The 17,806-nt window shown below is 48.7% G+C and overlaps 1 protein-coding gene across 1 annotated transcript in view; it reads right to left on the bottom strand.

Moving 5' to 3' along the window:
* Positions 1-7,960: 7,960 nt before the first annotated feature.
* ARHGAP8 (Rho GTPase activating protein 8) overlaps positions 7,961-17,806 on the bottom strand; it is a 39,428-nt gene continuing 29,582 nt past the window's right edge. The window contains 2 exon segments of the mRNA XM_028491473.1: positions 7,961-8,257; positions 10,445-10,736. Of these exon segments, the coding sequence (XP_028347274.1) occupies positions 7,961-8,257; positions 10,445-10,736 (589 nt within the window).

Raw genomic sequence — 17,806 nt, 5'->3', positions numbered from 1 at the left:
TTCTATTTATTTCTAAAATAAGCATTTAGATTTCCCTCTAGGTATTGCTTTATCTCTGTTTCCCAATTGTCGCTATTTTGCATTACTGTTCAGTTCAAATTATTTTCCCACTTCCATTATGATTTCTTCTTTGACACATGGATTCTTTAGAAATGTGGCTCCTTTTTCTTCCAAAAATTTCTTTCACATATTTAGGTTTTTCCTAGATAGGATTTTTATTACTAATTTGATTTCATTGTCATCTTCACGTGATTTCAGTTCTTTTAAATTTATTGGGACTTGTTTTATGTCCCAGAATCTGGTCTATATTGGAGATTATATCACGTGCAATTGACAAGATTGTATATTCTTCTGTTGGTGAGTGTGGCACTCTATAAATGTCCATTAGGCCAAGGTGGTGGTAGTGCTGTTCAGACTATCTAAGACTTTACCAACTTTTTATCTAGTTCATCTTTCAGTTGATGCAATATGGTGCTAAAATCTCCAACTACAATTACAGAAATCCCTTAAATCTGTTGTGGGCTTTTTGCTTTATGTATTTAAGTTATATTATTAGGTACATTCATATTTATGATAGTTATGTCTTCTAAATAAATTGACCATTTTATCATTATAAAAGGCCACCTATGTTTCGTAATATTCTTTGTCTTAAAGCCTATTTATTATTAATATAGACACCCCAGACTTCTGACGCTCACTGTGTGCATGGTATAAATTTTTGCATGCCTTTACTTTTGACCTATCTTTAAAGTGCATGTAGTTATGTCTTTTTCTTTTTTTTTTTCTATCCATTTGGACAATATCTGCCCCTTAACCGTAGAGTCTGGTACATTAACACTAGAGATAATTTTATCGACACAGATGGATTTAGGTTTACCGTTTATATTATTTTTTTCCTTTCGTCCCCTCTGGTTTTTTTCCTCCTGCTTATCCTTTCTTGCCTTATTTAAACTTTTCTGAGTATTTTTGAGAAGTTACTTTAAATTTATCGATTTTTAAAGCTATATCTCTTTGCATTATTTTTTAGTAGTTGTTCTAGGGATTGTAAGATACATCCTTACCTTTTCAGTTTACTTAGGATTAATATTGTACCACTTCATGTAAAAGGTAGAAACCTTGAAATAACATAAGTCCCTTGCTGCTGTACTCAATGCTACAGCTGTCATATGTATTACACCTACATATATTGTAAATCCTATCAGACAATATTATATATATTTGCTTCAAACAATCCTGTTTACTTCTTTCAAATTAAGAGGGGAAAGTACTCTTTTATATAACCCAGATATTTATTGTTTCCAACATTCTTTATTACCTCCTAAACATCCAGGTTTCAATGTGTTGTCATTTCCTTCACCTTGAAGAAATTCCTTCAGCATTTTTTTGTAATGCAGATCTGCCACTGAAAAAAGTTCCTTGGTTTTCTTTTACTTAAAAAGAGTTTTTATTTAACATTCATTCTCGAAGAGTATTTTTGGCTGATATAGAATTCTATTTCGAAACCTCTCCCCTCCTTTGGCCTTTTATTGTTCCTTTATTGTATTGGAACAAGATGTTGTTTTACTGTCTTTTGGCCTTATAGTTTCTGCTGATAGGTCAGCTGACTTCCATCCCTGGTCTTCTGTATGCAGTGTCTCCTTGTTCTCTGCATAATTCCCAGAAGTCTCTATACAGTGTGTTTAGGTGTATTTTTTCTTTGATTTTTATCTATCTTGGGGTTTGTTGAGATTCTTGAATCTGAAAATTTATGTCTTTCACCAAATTGTGGATTTTTTTGGCCATTAATTTTCAAAATTTTTCGTGCCCTATTCTCTCCCTCCTCTGCCTCTGGAGCTCCAATTATGTGCGCATGTGAGACATTCTGATATTGTCACACAGGTCCCTAAGGCTCTGATCAGATTTTTTCAATCATTTTACTTTTTGTTATTCAGACTGGGTAGTTTCTATTGGTCTAGATTCAAGATAACTCTTTACTATCAACTCCATTGTCCTATTGTATACAACCAATGGGTTTCTTTTTCTTTTCTTTTTAAAATAATTTTAGATACTGTATTTTGCTCTTATAGAATTTCCCTGTGTTTTTAATGATTTCTATTTTTATTTTTCACTGAGATTTCCTATCTTTTCATTTACTTTAATCATATTTTCCCTTATATACTTGAGGATGTGTGTAATAGCTACTTTAACATCCTTGACTGTAATTTCTAACACCGGCATTATCTTAAGGTTGAGCTCCATTGACTGCTTTAGAGTGGGTTGCATTTTCCTATTTCTTTGTATGATGAAAAATTTTTAATTGTATCTTGGATGTTGTGAATTATATTGTAGAGACCCTGGGTTCTGTTATAGTTCTCTGAAGAGTGCTGGTTTTTGTTTGCTTTAACAGGCATTGAACTTGGATGAACTCAAACTGCAAGCTCTGTCAGTTGGTAGCTCAAACCTCAGTTTAGTTCTTTTATCATTAGCTGGTGTCTGTCCTGCTTGTGTGGCTCTGGGATCAGGCAGAACTTTGAGCAGAGTTTACGCACAAAGTGTAGGCTCTCCCTGTCTGCCTCTCTCCTGTCTGGAATCCTCTATCCACCTTCTAGGGACTCTGGTTGTCCCAAATTCTGTCCTCCGTTCTTCAAGCCAAAAAGACTGTCATTTTCTACTGTTGACATAGCCATTCTATCAGAATCGACAGCTTTGGCCTGGCTTCGGTTAAAAGCACATAATGTAACCTTATCCCCTACCATTCTACAAATGTGGACTTCCCTCCAGAATCTGTCCTGGTTCATTCTCCAGTGCCTTTCAGTCGTTGTTGATTTTCTCTTTGTTTACTTTTGTTCTTTTGTATTTTGTCTGGAGTTTATAGATGTTGTCTGTGGGAAAGTCAAATCCCAGCAGAGTTACTCAGCCATACTGGAAGCAGAACACTTAGCTATATTAAGAATCCTTAGAAAAACTTAGATAGAATGAAGTAAAAGTTAAAGACCCTTTTGTTCTTCTCCATGAGGAATTTGGTATGTCTCCTCCCTACTCACTTTTTAAAAATTCCTTCTGTATGTTGTTCCAAAAGTGTAATATTTTCAATTCATAAACTATATATAGGACTGGGGAGTTTTAAAACTTTACATAAGTGAGAGCACCCTGTATTTATCATTCTGCAACTTTTTCCCCTCTCAGCATAATATTTGGAGATCTAGCCATGTGGAAACATACAGATCCAGTTTATCCATTTTACCTGCTGGGCACTATTCAATCACGTGGATGTAACTTTCATTCATCTGCTATTTCTTCTGTTGATGGACACTCAGGCTGCACCTAATTATCTGCTCTGATGACAATGCTGCAGTAATGCTCTGTACCTACGTTTTTGGTTATTTCCCTCGATTTACAATTGCCGGATCAGCTTTAACTTCAACAGCTTGCTAAATTGTGATTGTACCAATTTACATCTCTACGAGCAGTGTAGGAAAGTGCCCATGCCTCAAAATATTAACAAGCGTTCTCGCTGGGTGGTAAAATTTTAAAGGATGCTCACTTTGTTTGCACTTTCTGTCAGTGAATTTTTTTCCCCTGAGCAATTATTTTTCTGATAACAAAACAGTAAAGCTTTTTGTTGTCAAACCAACAGCAGGGTTCGCCCTGCCTCTTCCATCCCATCCACCCCAGGGGAGGACCCCACCCTCAGGGGCCCACATAGCTCAAGCCTGGGAGCTGCCCGGGACTCTCCTCTGTCTCCCATCTTTCTCCCGCGCCTGCCTGAGTCCTGTGCATACTGCAGTAGCTCTAAAAAGACGTAGTTTGTGCATTTATTTGCTTTTCTTCCCAACTATTCTGCAAGCCCCTTGAAGGCAGGAAGTGAATCCCCCTCACCTCTATAATTGTGAGACTGGCACCGCCTGGCACAAAGCAGAGGCTGAAAAGCACACAGGGGACCGCAGAGTGGAGACTGCCCTCCCATTACACAAACAAGAAAAAGCTCAAAGAGCTTACCCCGGCCTCACTCCCACCGTGGAGGACAGAAACCCAAGCTGAGCCTTCCGACTTTGAACTCCCCGCGCTAGGTGACGTGACTTGCCTGGGGTCACACGGCTGTGAGTTTGAGCTGCACCAGAAGCGGGGAGCCCACTGCCTGCTCCCCCAGTGACGGCAGGCTGGATCCCTTCAGGGTAGACCGGCCACTTGCTTTGCCTACAGACGTTTCTGTCCTGGGCAGGATTCATTCATTCCTGGTAGATGTCAGCTACCAGTTCCGGGCAGCCAGTCTAATCTCCCAAGTCACTTAAAATCTCCGTCATTTCTGCAAAAGTGAATGTTTGGACAATTTATTTCACACGTCCTGTCAATAGAGACACCCTGGAGCCCTCATTTCTGCATCATGTTTCATTGTTTTAGGCTGGTACGCACCGCGTGTGTCTCCAACACATTATCACTGTAATCACTTTCTTTGGCTGTGGAAATTGTGCTTCGATACAAGGGAAGGGTGACAGGGCCACGCCTGCTGGAGCTAGGATTCCACAATTATCTTTTGTGAAAGGGAGACTGTTATCAAAGCAGCCACAGGAGAACGTCTGGGGGCCACCTCTCCGAGTCAGAAAATTTGAAGCATATATTTCACAAATGTGCTTTGCACGGTGAGCCTTTCTGCATAATGCATGAGGTTTGGTTTACTGTCGCTATTAATTCTGGTGTTCAGAGCGCTGTGCTCTTAGGGGAGCCGTCATTTTTATTTCAGATTTTTTTTTTTTCCTGGCAACAGAACTCTGAGGCTGTTTTAGGGTTGCTCTGAATTGTATGAGAGCAAGACACCTTCCTGGGGGCAGAGGAGCAGATGCCAGGCAGGTTTTCCATAGGCCGAGGCAAGGGGGGGACAGGCGGTGGGTATGCCTCGGGCTCCAAACTGAACCCCTCTGGGCTGGGGTCTGGGCCCCTAGGGCCTGGCTGTGGTTGGTTGGAGCTGGAGGGTGTTTTAAAAAAAAGAAAAAAGAATGAAAGAGAAAAAAGAAAAGAAAAAGGCTTTGTAGCAGAATAGAAAAGAAAGGAAACAATCATCACTTTTCAAGTTGTACAAGAGAATAGTTCTGGTCGGCTTAGTGGTGAGACAGGAAGAGCTGGACGGAACAGCAAAGACAGATAAAGAAGACGGACGGAGGGGGAGGGGAGCAAAACCAGAACCAGGAAGGGGGGATGCGGAGAGAGCGGTGAGGGGGAGGAGACGGGCGATACCCCTCAGACCAGCAGACCCTGGCGCCCCCCAGATGCCCAGGACACAGGGCTGAAGAGGTGTGGAGGGGGCGGGGCACACCGAAGGAGGAGTGTGGACAGCCATCCGGGCAACCAAGACATGTTTTAAACCCAAAGGTGGGGGCTTCCCTGGTGGCTCAGTGGTTAAGAATCCACCTGCCAGTGCAGGGGACACGGGTTCGAGCCCTGGTCCGGGAAGATCCCACAGGACGCGGAGCAGCTAAGCCCGTGCGCCACAACTACTGAAGCCCGCGCGCCTAGAGCCCGTGCTCCGCAACAAGAGGAGCCACAGCAACGAAGTGTAGCCCCTGCTCGCTACAACTAGAGAAAGCCCGCGCGGCAGCGAAGACCTAAGGCAGCCAAAAATAATTAATTAATTAATTAAAATAAATAAAAAATTAACCCAAAGATATAGATGGTTCTAGAACAACCAGGAAATACCCAAAATATAGTGTGGCAGCAGACTAATAATTTTTTTCCAATTTCATTGAGAAATAATTGACATACATCACTGTGTAAGTTTAAGGCATACAGCATGATGGTCTGATTTACGTATACTGTGAAATGACTTTCGTAATAGGTTCAGTCGACAGCCATCAGCTCATATAGACAGAATAAAAAGGAAAAAATTTTCTCCTTGTGATGAGAACTCCCAGGATCTACTCTCTCAGCAACTTTCCTATGTATCATACGGCAGGGTTAGCTACAGTCCTCGCGTTGTGCGTTAAATCCCTGGTATTATTTCGCTTATAACTGAAGTTTGTAACTTCTGACCACTGCCTTCCAGTTCCTATTCCCCCCACCTCTTGTCTCTGGTAACCACAACTCTGATCTCTTTTTCTATGAATTTGGTGGTTTTTGTTTGTTTTTGTTCCACATATTAAATGAGAACATATGGTATTTGTCTATTTCCCGCCTGACTTATTTCACTTAGCGTAACATCCTCTAGTCCAACCATGTGGTCAAAAATGGTAGGATTTCCTCGTTTTTTATGTCTGAATAATATTCCATTGCATATATAATCACATCTTCTTTGTCCATTCATCCATCGAGAGACACTTAGGTTGTTTCCAAGTCTCGGCTGTTGTAAACACTGAGCAGACCAACCCTGACGTCCACGCTGGATCGTTCAACTGTGCTCGGATAGGAAGCAGGCGCAGGGAGGTTAAACGTGATCAGACGTGCGGTGGAGCTGATTCTAGCTCAGGCCTTGTGGTTTCTGAGCCGGAGGGGAGGGTGCAATGGGAAATACCCCCCCATTGTACAGGTGGGGAGACTGAGGCCCCAATCTCTGCCTTTTTGCACAGGGCTGAATCCCTGCTCTGCTACATGCAAGCTGTGTGACTTGAAGTAAGGCCCTTTCCCTCTCTGGGCCTCCAGGTCCTCATCTGTAGACCAGGAACAAGACTATCAGAGAAGACACAGAGGCCCACCTGCCCCATGGGCCTGACACACAGCGGACCCTCTGTGGACAGTGGCCTGAGGTCACTGGGGTGTTATTAGTTAGTGTCGTGGCCTGGATGTCTGTGTCCTCCCCAAATCCACATGTTGAAGCCCTAACCCCCAGTGTGGCTGTATTTGGAGATGGGGACTTTACAGAAGTAGTTAAGGTTAAATAAGGCCATGAGTGTGGGGCCCTGATCCGAGAGGATTAGTGTCCTTGTAAGAGGAGACACCAGAGAGCCGCCTGAGGACACAGTGAGAAGGGGGCCGTCTGCAGGCCAGGGAGAGAGCCCTCACCAAAACCCGAGCCTGCTGGCACCCTGACCTTGGACTTGCAGCCTCCACAACTGTGAGAAAACAAGTGCCTGTTGTTTAAGCCCCGGTCTGTGATACTTGTTATGGTGACCCAAGCACACTGACCCATCAGGGCACCAGCCCTCCTTCCCTGCCAGGTCTGCATGGAGCATACGACTCAGGCCAGGCAGCCAGTGCATGCCCCGGACACAGCATCCATCCAGGGTGTGACCTCAGCTTGGCCAATCAGGGAACTGTGGGCTTTTTGCTGGGGATGTGGAACCGCGACTTCTCACCATTCCTCACTGTATCTGGGGCTGGAAACACAGGACCCATCTTGCAATGCTGAGGGGCCAGCCTGCCTGAGACCGCAGGGCATGGCCCCAGTTCTCCACCTTCTGGTATCCACACCCTTTGCCCTTCTGCTCTGACCCTGGCCTTGGCCATGAGTCCGGCTCTAGCCGACAGGGTGTGAGCACAGGTGACACCGCCCGAGCGCGAAAGCCGCTGCACTAGTGCTTGTGCTTGGACCTCGGCGCACGTCTTGGGAACGTGTCCCATTCAGCCGACTAAAGGGAAACGCGATACCTGCAGGAGAGCGGAGTCTCCCCAGCCGACCTCCAGCCCGACGCTGAGCAAGTCTCAACAGACCAGAACTGCCCGGCTGACCCACCGACTCGCGGGCAATAAAAAACGGCTGCTGTGTTAAGTCACTGGGTCGGCGTGGTTTGTCACACGGCATCACGGCAGCATGGTCCCAGCCCCAGCCAATAAATTCCCGTTTTCAGTGGAATCACGTTGAGTCATGAACCTACCAGATCCATCATCTTATCCCAGCTCGCAGTTACGAACAAGCGAGAAGGGCTGAAGAATCAGAACCACGGAATTTTCACTAGAAGGTTCACAAGAAGTTCATTTAATGGCAAGTTTACAAAACACAGATGGATAGACTTCGGTTGACATTTCCAGCCTTAGAGGAGTCTCCTGGCCGCGGTCAGGGGACGCTAGGCACGGGGGACCTGGCGAGGCCCGTGGTGGGTCTGTCTCTGGGGCGTCCATCTGGGGCAGAGTCCCTGGCGCAGGGGCTGCCCTGCTCGCCTGCCTGGGCCCCGCGCACCTCCAAGCCGCTGAAGACCTTTCCATAGCACTCGATCAGCAGTTCAGTGAACGGGTTGAGGGACACGAGGGCACTCAGCGAGGATGCCCCCTGGGACGGCCAGATCAGATTCAGCCCGAAGACGCAGGCCAGGTTGGAGCTGTTCATTTTGTTAAAAATGCTCTCCCGGGACACCTGGGCGAGAACACAGGCGAGACCAGGGGCGTGAACATGGGTTCTGGGCGGTGCGGAAAGTTCTGGGAGCCCCTGGCCAGTGCTGTGACCCTGTGCAGCCCCCTCCCCGTCCAGCCTCAGTCTCCTGTCTGTAAAAGGAAGGGATCGGCTTTGATGCCCCGAGGGGCCCTCTGGCTCTGACCTGGGATCTCCTTCCCGATTCTCCGCAGCACCCCCCCGCACCGCAAGTCTCCTCTTCCACTCCAGAGGACTCAGGAGGTGGGGCTCTAGCATAGTGGGTACAAGCACAGGCTCTGGTGTCACCCAGGCAATGGCCTCTCTGACCTCCATGCTCGGGCCGGTGAGTCAGGCACAGTCCAGACCAGCCGGCACGCAGGGCTTCTGGGAAGGCTGATGAGAGGGTGCAAGGAGCTTGCCCCCCCCCGAAGGGGCTGCCCACCCATCTCAGCCAACACTTGGAGCAAGCCCAGGAAGTGGGGTGCTCCAAGCCCATTTTACAGATGAGGAAGCTGAGGCCCTGAAGGTGCAGGAGACTTGCCCAAGGTCACACAGCCAGTCAGTGGCCTGGGGGACACACAGGCTCATCTGAGGGCAAAGCCTGGTCTCTTCTCGGCTCCCAGGTCCCAGGACCACTGAGAATCATAAGCCACAGGTGTCAGGGGAGGGCGGAAATGGAGGGGGGCGGCGCTGGGGGAGAGGCACAAGCAGGTGACCCCCCATGGATCCAGAAATGATGACCAGACGTGTCTAAGCCGTGACTCAGTGAGACAGCAGGGCCGACACCCCGCCACCAGACGTATGAACGTCAGTGCTGTGCAGGAGGCCAGAGAAACAAATCCGTCTCCAGCTCAGGAAAGCGAAGGAGAAAAAAAGAAGAGGCTTGGGAGGGAAACTCTGAGTTGCTGACCTCTGAGAAATGAAGTCAAGCGATGGAGAGGGGGGAATGAACCAGTTTATTTTAAAACCAAGAGGTGGTGCTAGGGTACGGGCTCCAGCATGTGACACGGCCCGGAGGTCCCCTCTGCCCTCACTGGCCACCCCATCCTCAGGCCGCTCGCCTCGGAACAGGGTTCCTGCACGGGTCCTGAAGACCCCGGACAAGCCTCCCCCGTGACGTTGCTGCACTGCAGATGCTCAGAAGCTCGGGGTCCCCCGCCGGGACCCACACAGCCAGGCCCTGCCTCGTTCACAACTGCGTCCACTCCCCACCCACAAAGGGCCCGGAGAGGTGAGGGGATCAAGAAGCAGTTATACAATGGAGGACGTGGGTCTGGTGGGGGGAGAGGACACATTTGGGGCTGTGGACGCTCCCCCCATTGGCCTCACAGGCTGCTGCTCTCTGTCCCAGGAGAGCCCAGACCCAGAGCCAGGAAAGGAGCTTCTCTCCCTGTCAGTTTCTTATCCTAGTGCAAGGGGTTGGATGGCACCCTGCAAAAGGTAAGTCTGCCCAGAACCTGTGAAGGTGACCTTATTGGAAAAAGGGTCTTTGCAGATGTACTTAAGGATATCAAGACGAGATCACCCCAGATGACCCAGGTGGGCCCTAAATCCAATGACAAGCAGCCTTATCAGAGAAAGGAGAGGGAGACAGAGACACACAGGAGGAGGCCGGGGAAGACGGGGCCGGAGGGATGCAGTCACGAGCTACGGAGTGCCTGCAGCCACCAGGAGCAGAGGAGGCAGGAAGGACCTTCCCCTGGAGCCTTCGGAGGGAGTGCGGCCCTGCGACACCTCGATGCTAGGATCTCCGGCCTCGGGGACCATGAGAGTACACATTTCTATAGTCTTAAGCCTCCCCAGCAAGTGGCACTTGCTACGGCAGCCCCAGGACACTCATGAAACTTCACAGGCACGTCCAGCTCAGGCCACACACAGGTAGCGAGACTCTCCTGAGCATCCCTGGCCCGGGCACGTCCCCCCGACGCTCAGCCCAGGCAGGAGCTGATGTGAGAACAGAGGAACCCGCTAGAGAGGGTCTGGCATCGCCTGAGGGCGGCTGGCCCGGCAGCGGCAGGGGCGGCACAGGTGACCTGCCCGGAGGCCGGGAGGGTTTCTCGGCGGAGCTGTTGCCCGGTCAGGCCTTGGATGAGGTCCTTTGGGGCCAGGGTGGGGCTCCGAGGCCGAGAGAGGGTGGGAACCAGATGTTGGTCTGTTCGGGCAAGGCTGGGGCTGGCTCGGCCCACTCACCTCGTGCAGGAAGCCCATGAGGTAGCTGAGGACGGCGTAGCTGTGTTCTGGAAGGCTCTGCAGAATCTGGCGGCAGCGGGTCACTCGCAGGCTGCTCTCCACACCTGCCACGGCATGAGGGGCCTTCCTGAGCCCGCTCTTCCTGCGTCCCTCCGAGGGCGGGCAGGGGTGTGGGGCGGTGGACAGACTGTCCCTCGGCTGGGCCTGGGCTCCTACTTCCTTCCTGGCCGCGTGGCTGTTCTCAGCAAACGCCCCCCTTCTCTGAGCTCCGCTGCATTCTCCGTCCCGGGCACTGTCACGGCTCCCCCGCAGACAGCCCAGGGAGCCAGATCACCTTATGCGCGGGATGGTCTAGGCAAACTACAGGCGAGGGCCAGCAGCCTACTTCTGTCAGTAAAGCCTCATTGGCCCAGACCCACACCCATGCATTCATCCAGGAATGAATGGCTGCTTTGCATGACGCTTGAGTCCGGCGCGCACAGCCTAAAATATTTACTATTGGGCTTTTTAGAGCGAAAGCGTGCTGACCCCGCTCTAGACGAGCTAAACCTGCTTAGATTCACAGCTCGGGGCCCTACCCCGACCAGGGCCTGGATGTAGGTAAGCAGACTGGGCGCCCCCAGTGCTGCCACAACTCCAACCCTCACTGAGCTCCATAAACTGCAAGTCCAAACGCGCCAATCAACACGCGTTCACCGAGCTCCGCTGCAGACACACACGTACGCACACGTACACACACTCACACCTCAATCCTCCAGCATGCCAACCTCCTCCCACTAAACCTTGGGCTTTACAAACACAGCCACTACTGAAAGACACAGAATTCCCTGCTGTGAACATTCCTGCTGGCTTTTTAATAAAAGTCATTCTTTCCTGAACTCAAGCTGTTGCTGGCTAATTTGAGTGGACCAGGAATTCCCTTGGAATTAATATTTCTGAGGAACCAACAAGCTTGGAGGCCGCCGTCTGGTTGCCCTGGATCTCCGTTTTCCAGCCTCGACATCTTTCTAAGAACTGTGGTCCCAGAGTAGATACTGGTGTAATGTCCACCTCCAGCTCTCACTATGGTTCCTTCGAAAAAGAGTACTCACTGGTGAGCAGGAAGGACCAGCTCACTGTCGCAAAGCCACCACGTACAAAGCACTTACTGTGTGCCAGGAACCGTGCCAAGCATTTTATGCACATTTAATCCTCAAAGCAGCCCCAATTTTATATAGATGAGGGAAGTGAGCTCAGAGAGGTTAAGTGACTTGCCCAAGGTCACACAGCTAATGTGTGATGAAACCCAGACTTGAGTCCAAATCTGTTCAGCTCTGAGTCCGTGTTCTTAACCTTGCTATACATTGGGCAATGGTCCCTGTAGCAGTTTCCTTTTTCCCTGGACACCACAGGCCACCTAGAAAGTCCATGTCCTCCAGAGCGTGCCCTGCAAGGACTTGTTTTGAATCACTTCAAGGAATCACGCACCCCACCTGAGCAGGGTTGCCAGATAAAACAGAGGACATCCAGTTAAATGTGAATTTCAGGTAAACAGCAAAGATTTTTTAGTATAGGTATGTCCCGTGCAATATTTGGAACATACTTATACTAAAAAGGTATTAGTTGTTTACCTGAAATTCACATTTCACTGGGCCTCCTGTATTTTTTAACTGCTGAATCCGGCAACCCTACGCCTGAGTCACGATTCAGCCAGGTTGAGCTGTCGGTGGCAGCCCAGCAGGCAGGGTCTGTACACTTCAGAATAAGAAAGTTGAGGCGATGCTAGGCAGCTATTAGAAAGAATGAGTAGCGATGCAAATGAAAAGGAAAGAACTAGCTCACAATTGCAAACTTTCTAAAGTAACTGCTCTAAGGCGGGGTCGGGCGTCTCTGCCTATCACCAGGTTTTGGCTGGAATGAAAAGTACTTCCTTGGGTAGGAACTTATTTGGGGTGGAGTCACCATCCTAGGGGTGCAACCTTGAGCTGTTAGAAACAATGCTAGTGCTTAGTCCCTTAGTGTGTGTGTGTGTGTGTGTGTGTGTGTGTATGTGGTGGTGGGGACCTTGGTTATGTCTTCTGGCTCGACACCCACCAAGAAGCAAACCCAGTTTTGGGGGAACACCGGGGCCAAAGGTCACCCCGTTTGAAAGCAACAATGTTTGATCACATTGCTTTCCTAGCATATCCTCCAGCATCTCGGATGTGCCATTACTGGGCTGTTAGGAGCGGTCAGTGCCATGGCCAAGCGTGTACCTGATCTACCCCGGAGCACCTGCGTCTCCACGCCTAGAGCTGCGGCTTTTGCATCACATCTCGCTGGTGTTCTCTGCCAATTTGGGGAGAACCCTAGTCAGGCTCTTCTGAGCTCTTTTTTTAACAAGCCCTCAACTTTGGGGCTTCTGTGTTTATCTCTGCATTGTCCAACTTTACCAAGAACCCTAAGTTAGTTTAACAAGAATCCTGATCACCCTTGCTACCCGATTGGGTCCTCATCACCCCCATCCCCCATCCCTCAGCGGATGTCGGACCACCTGGCCTGCCTGCAGCAAGAATCCTGTTGGATCGGTTTAGCCAGAATCCATCCCCCACCCCTGAGGTTGCTCTCAGTAATTTTCCATCCATGGGCCACCGCCCCCCCTCCACCCTCCCAACCTGCTCCTTGGCTGTAAACCCCTCCTCCTGCGTTTGTTGTATTTGGAGTTGAGCCCAAACTGTCTCCCCACCGCCAAGCCCCACTGCAGTGGCCCCTACACCTCTCACAATCCCCCCCGCCCCAGATAAGGGCCGCCTCACTGTACTTTCACAAGGGTCATGAATAGCTTTTTCTGCAACAGCAGGTGGTGGCTACCCGCTCTTAGATGAGGAAGCTGCGGTGCTTTCCTGTGTGTCCCCTCTGAGAGGGAGGAGGTGGCCTGGGGCCCAAGCAGCGTCCAGGCGGTCTCCCTCTGCACCCCTAGGAGGGGGGAACATGGCACACGGGTCCTTTTCTCCCAGGACGCTCCAAAGCTGCAGTCTCTCTTTCTCCTCCGTTTCCTTGGGAACCACACAGACCACACAAGTCCTGGCCCTGTCCTAGGTGCTGGGGGACCCTCAGCCTGTCTCTGAGCCTCCCCAGCTTCAGTGTTCCCAGGAAAGTGGAGATGCTGGCAAGCTTCCTCTAGGGAGCTGCAAGTCCTAAACAGTGAACGATGGGAAAGGCTTTAAGCTGTAAGTCAAAGGCACTAATAACTAAAATCACTGGAATGCCAAGGGCTGGGCGACGTCCCAGGCCAGACACAGGTGGCCCATTTCATGGATGGGGAATTGGGCCCAGTGTGCTGCAGTGACCTACCCAAGGTCACACAGCCAGAGAGCCTGGGTCCATTGATTCTGAAGCCCAGGTTAGTTGCTATAACTAACCTGCGGAGGGGGCTCTACTGAGACCTTCCCAAAGGCTGGGCACCCACGAGCTGCTGAAAGACCGCTTTGCCTACAGCTTAGTCCACACTTTGTTTTTGAAAGCAGACTTCCAGAGCAGGGAGGGGCCTGGAGGATCAGGGGCAGACTGAGGTCGCAGACGGGGAGGGATGTGCCCACAGACGCAGGGCTCCCAGCTGAGCACGCTCTCCTCTGCCCAAGCACTTAAGGAGCCCACATCCAGCTCACTGCAGAATGGGGGCCCTGGCGTAAAATCACTGCTTTCAATAGAGCAGAAACCCTCAATTTGGGTTTCTCCTCCCCTCCCCTCCCCATCCCCTGCTTGCTGGCTGAGAGACAGGCATGTTCAATGGACTGACAGAGTCAGTGCAGAGAATGGCAATTACCCCAGGATTACTCTGGATTAAAAACAGGGTGTGCGTCCTGGCTGTGTGGCGTTGCCCAGGGCAGGGGTGAATCCTAACACACCACATCCCTCCTGTGCGTCTAGCTCCACGTGTGCGGCCCAGGGCCAGACCCTGAACTGAAGTTCCGAGGTGCGCACCGGGCAGGGGTGCTCTCGGAGACGGAGCATGAATCAGCATCAGCACGGCTCGCTCTCGGCCAGTCGGTCGCCCCCAGAGGGCACTGGGGGTTCTCGGCACATCTTCTTGTTTGTACCCCCCACTTAGGGAGATGCGCTTACAGTAATTCACAGCATGTTCCTTCTCTGGTTGTGCGTGCAAGGAATACAAGTTAGGAGGGACTGTGGTTTTTAGAGACGGTAGGGACAGGGAGGGAGGACCAGCGACCTGAAATCTCAGTGGTAACAGGGGGTGTGGGCCAGGCTTGCCTCACTGGGCACCCCAGCTCTTCCCAGTCCTCTGAGACGGTCATTCGTCTCACATGCCCTCCCAGCAGCTCACGTGGACTATCACAGGAAGACCGTGTGCTGAGGACCTACTGTGCGCTGGCCGCGCTCCGAAGCCCACTGGCTTCATCACTGTGTCCCTGTTTGTATAGAGGACGAAACTGAAACTCAGATGCAAATTATTTTATCGGAAGTCACACAGCCAGGGCTCAAATCAGAATCTGACTCCGAAGCCCTTGTTGTACCTGGAGCAGACCACAGCCCTTCTTTCTGAGTCGGGGGCTTGGTGTGAGATGGGGGTGCTGAGGTCACCTGCGGCGACAAGGCCCAGGAAGTCTGCAATCCCACCTCTGCACCGCTGGCCCTCTCTGGGGGATGGATGAAGAATAAGAAACTGCTTTGTATCATCAGCTAGACCAGCCCCCCAAACGCTAATGGGATTGGGAGTTCTGGCAAGTCAGCCTGGCTCACATGACCTAGAACCAGAGCCTGGGGAAGCCTGCTCCCCACCCGAGGCCATTCACAAGGGCCAGGAGCTTATGCTCTCTGGACAGACAGACACCCATGCAGGAGACCACAGATGAGTGTATCGCGAGCTGGCAGGGAAAGAGAACAGAAAGTCAGATGCCCATCTTCTCCTTCTTTGCAAAAGTGGGCCCTGGCCCAGCTGAAGACGTCAGCTCTGGGAGAGACACAGAAGCAGAAAGAGCCGTGCGGCACTGCTCGTTAATGAACAGCCCAGAGTGTTCCTGAATCGGTCACCGTCAGATGTTTCCTCCAAACAGGAAAGAAGCAGGGGAGGTATGGGGAGGGGGACACACACCCACTTCTCCAAAGTGTTTGAAAATTCCACGGTCCTTCTATTTCTTTCTTCTCCCCCGACCCACCCTCTCACCTCTGCATGAAGAAATAAAAAGCACAGGTAAAGGAAACTCCAGAGGTAAACATGAAAGACAGTGTACATGTATTATTGTTTGCAACTCTATTTTCCCCCCTCATCTGATATAAAAGCCCACTGCACAGAGCAAGAATTGTAAATTGGTGTCAGTGGTCATAAAATAAAGATGTAATTTGTATGACAGTAATGGCACAAAGGAGGGGAGAAGGAATGGAGCACAATTTCTTTTGTATCCTACTGAAGTTATTGTTCATCAGAACTAGACTGTTATAAATTAAGATGTCAATTCTAATCATTGGGGCAACACTAAGAATACTAAAAAATATATAGCAAAAGAAACAGGAGAATTAAAATGGCACACTAGAAAGGTAGTAATGGAGGAACTAGAGGAACAAAAAAGACAAGACATAGAGGTAAGCAGTAAAATGGCAGATGTAAACCTACCTTACCAGCAAACACATTAAACGTAAATGGGTTAAATACTCTAATCAAAAGGCAAAATGGGGCAAAAACATGATCCAATTATATGTTGCCTACAAGCAACACACTTGTCATTAAAAGCCTCAGATAGGGCTTCCCTGGTGGCGCAGTGGTTGAGAATCTACCTGCCAATGCAGGGGACACGGGTTTGAGCCCTGGTCTGGGAAGATCCCACACGCCGCAGAGCAACTGGGCCCGTGAGCCAAAATTACTGAGCCTGCGCATCTGGAGCCTGTGCTCCGCAACAAGAGAGGCCGCGATAGTGAGAGACCCGCGCACCGCGATGAAGAGTGGCCCCCGCTTGCCACAACTAGAGAAAGTGCCCGCACAGAAATGAAGACCCAACACGGCCATAAATAAATAAATAAATAAATTTAAATAAATCATATCTTTAAAGAAAAAAAGCCACAGATAGATTGTAAGTAAAAGAATGAAAAAGATACAACATGCCAAGAGTAAATAAAAAGAGCTGGAGTGGCTATACTAATATCAGACAAAATAGACTTGAAGTCAAAAATTGTTGTGACAATTTTTAAACATTATAAAATGGTATTCTAGTGACAATGAATACCATTTTATAACGGCAAAAAGGGTCAATCAATCAAGAAAACATAAGAATTATAAAAATGTATGCAACTCACAACAGAGCCCCCAAAATATCAATATATGAAACAAAAACTGACAGAAATGAAGGGCAAAATAATTTAACAATAATAGTTGGAGACTTCACTCCCCCACTTCCAATAGTGAATAGAACAATTGGTCAGAATATCAACAAAGAAACAGAAGATTTGAACCACACTGTAAACCAATAAGACCTAATGGACATCTACAGACCACTCCACCCAACAACAGAGTATACATTCTTCTCAAGGCCCATGTAACATTCCCTAGGATAGGCCATATGGTGGATCATACAGATCTCAATACATTTAAAAGGAATTAAATCATACAAAGTAAGTTCTCCAACTACAATGAAATGAAGTGAGAAATCAATAACAAATGCGTGAAAATTTAATAACAGACTGCTAAAAGCCAATGGGTCAAAGAAAAAAAATCACAAGGGAAATTAGAAAACACCTTAAGATTAATTAAAATAGAAAGACAACATACTAGCACTGATGGGATGCATCTGAAGCAGAACTCAGAGAAATTTATAGCTCTAAACACCTATATTGAAAAGAAAAAAGATCTCAAATCAATAACCAAAACTTCCACCTTAAGAAACTAGAAACAGAAGATCAAATTAAACCCAAAACAAGCAGAAGGAAGGAAATATTAAAGATGAGACTGGAAATTAATAGGGAATAGAAAAACAATAGAGAAAAATCAATCAAACCCAAAGTTGATTCCTTGAAAAGATCACTGAAATTGATAAGCCTTCAGTGAGACTAAGAAAAAAAGGGAGGCGATTCAAATTAAGACAATCAGGAATGAAAGGGGGCACATTCCCAGTGATGTTACAGAAATGAAGGATTACAAAGGAGTACTAAGAACAACTGCACACCAACCAATTAGATAACCTAGATGAAATGGACAAACTCCTAGAAAAACACAAACTACCAAAACTGACTCAAGAAGAAATATAAGATCTGAATAGATTGACAAGTAAACAGATTGAGTTATTAGTCAAAAAAATTTCCTGCAGGGCTTCCCTGGTGGCGCGGTGGTTGAGAGTCTGCCTGCCGATGCAGGGGACACGGGTTCATGCCTCGGTCTGGGAGGATCCCACATGC

The sequence above is a fragment of the Physeter macrocephalus genome, chromosome 6 (genome assembly GCF_002837175.3).
Source record: "Physeter macrocephalus isolate SW-GA chromosome 6, ASM283717v5, whole genome shotgun sequence".
NCBI classification, from domain to species: domain Eukaryota; kingdom Metazoa; phylum Chordata; class Mammalia; order Artiodactyla; family Physeteridae; genus Physeter; species Physeter macrocephalus.
Note: the sequence above shows the minus strand (reverse complement) of the source record. Positions and strands in the feature narration are given on the sequence as shown.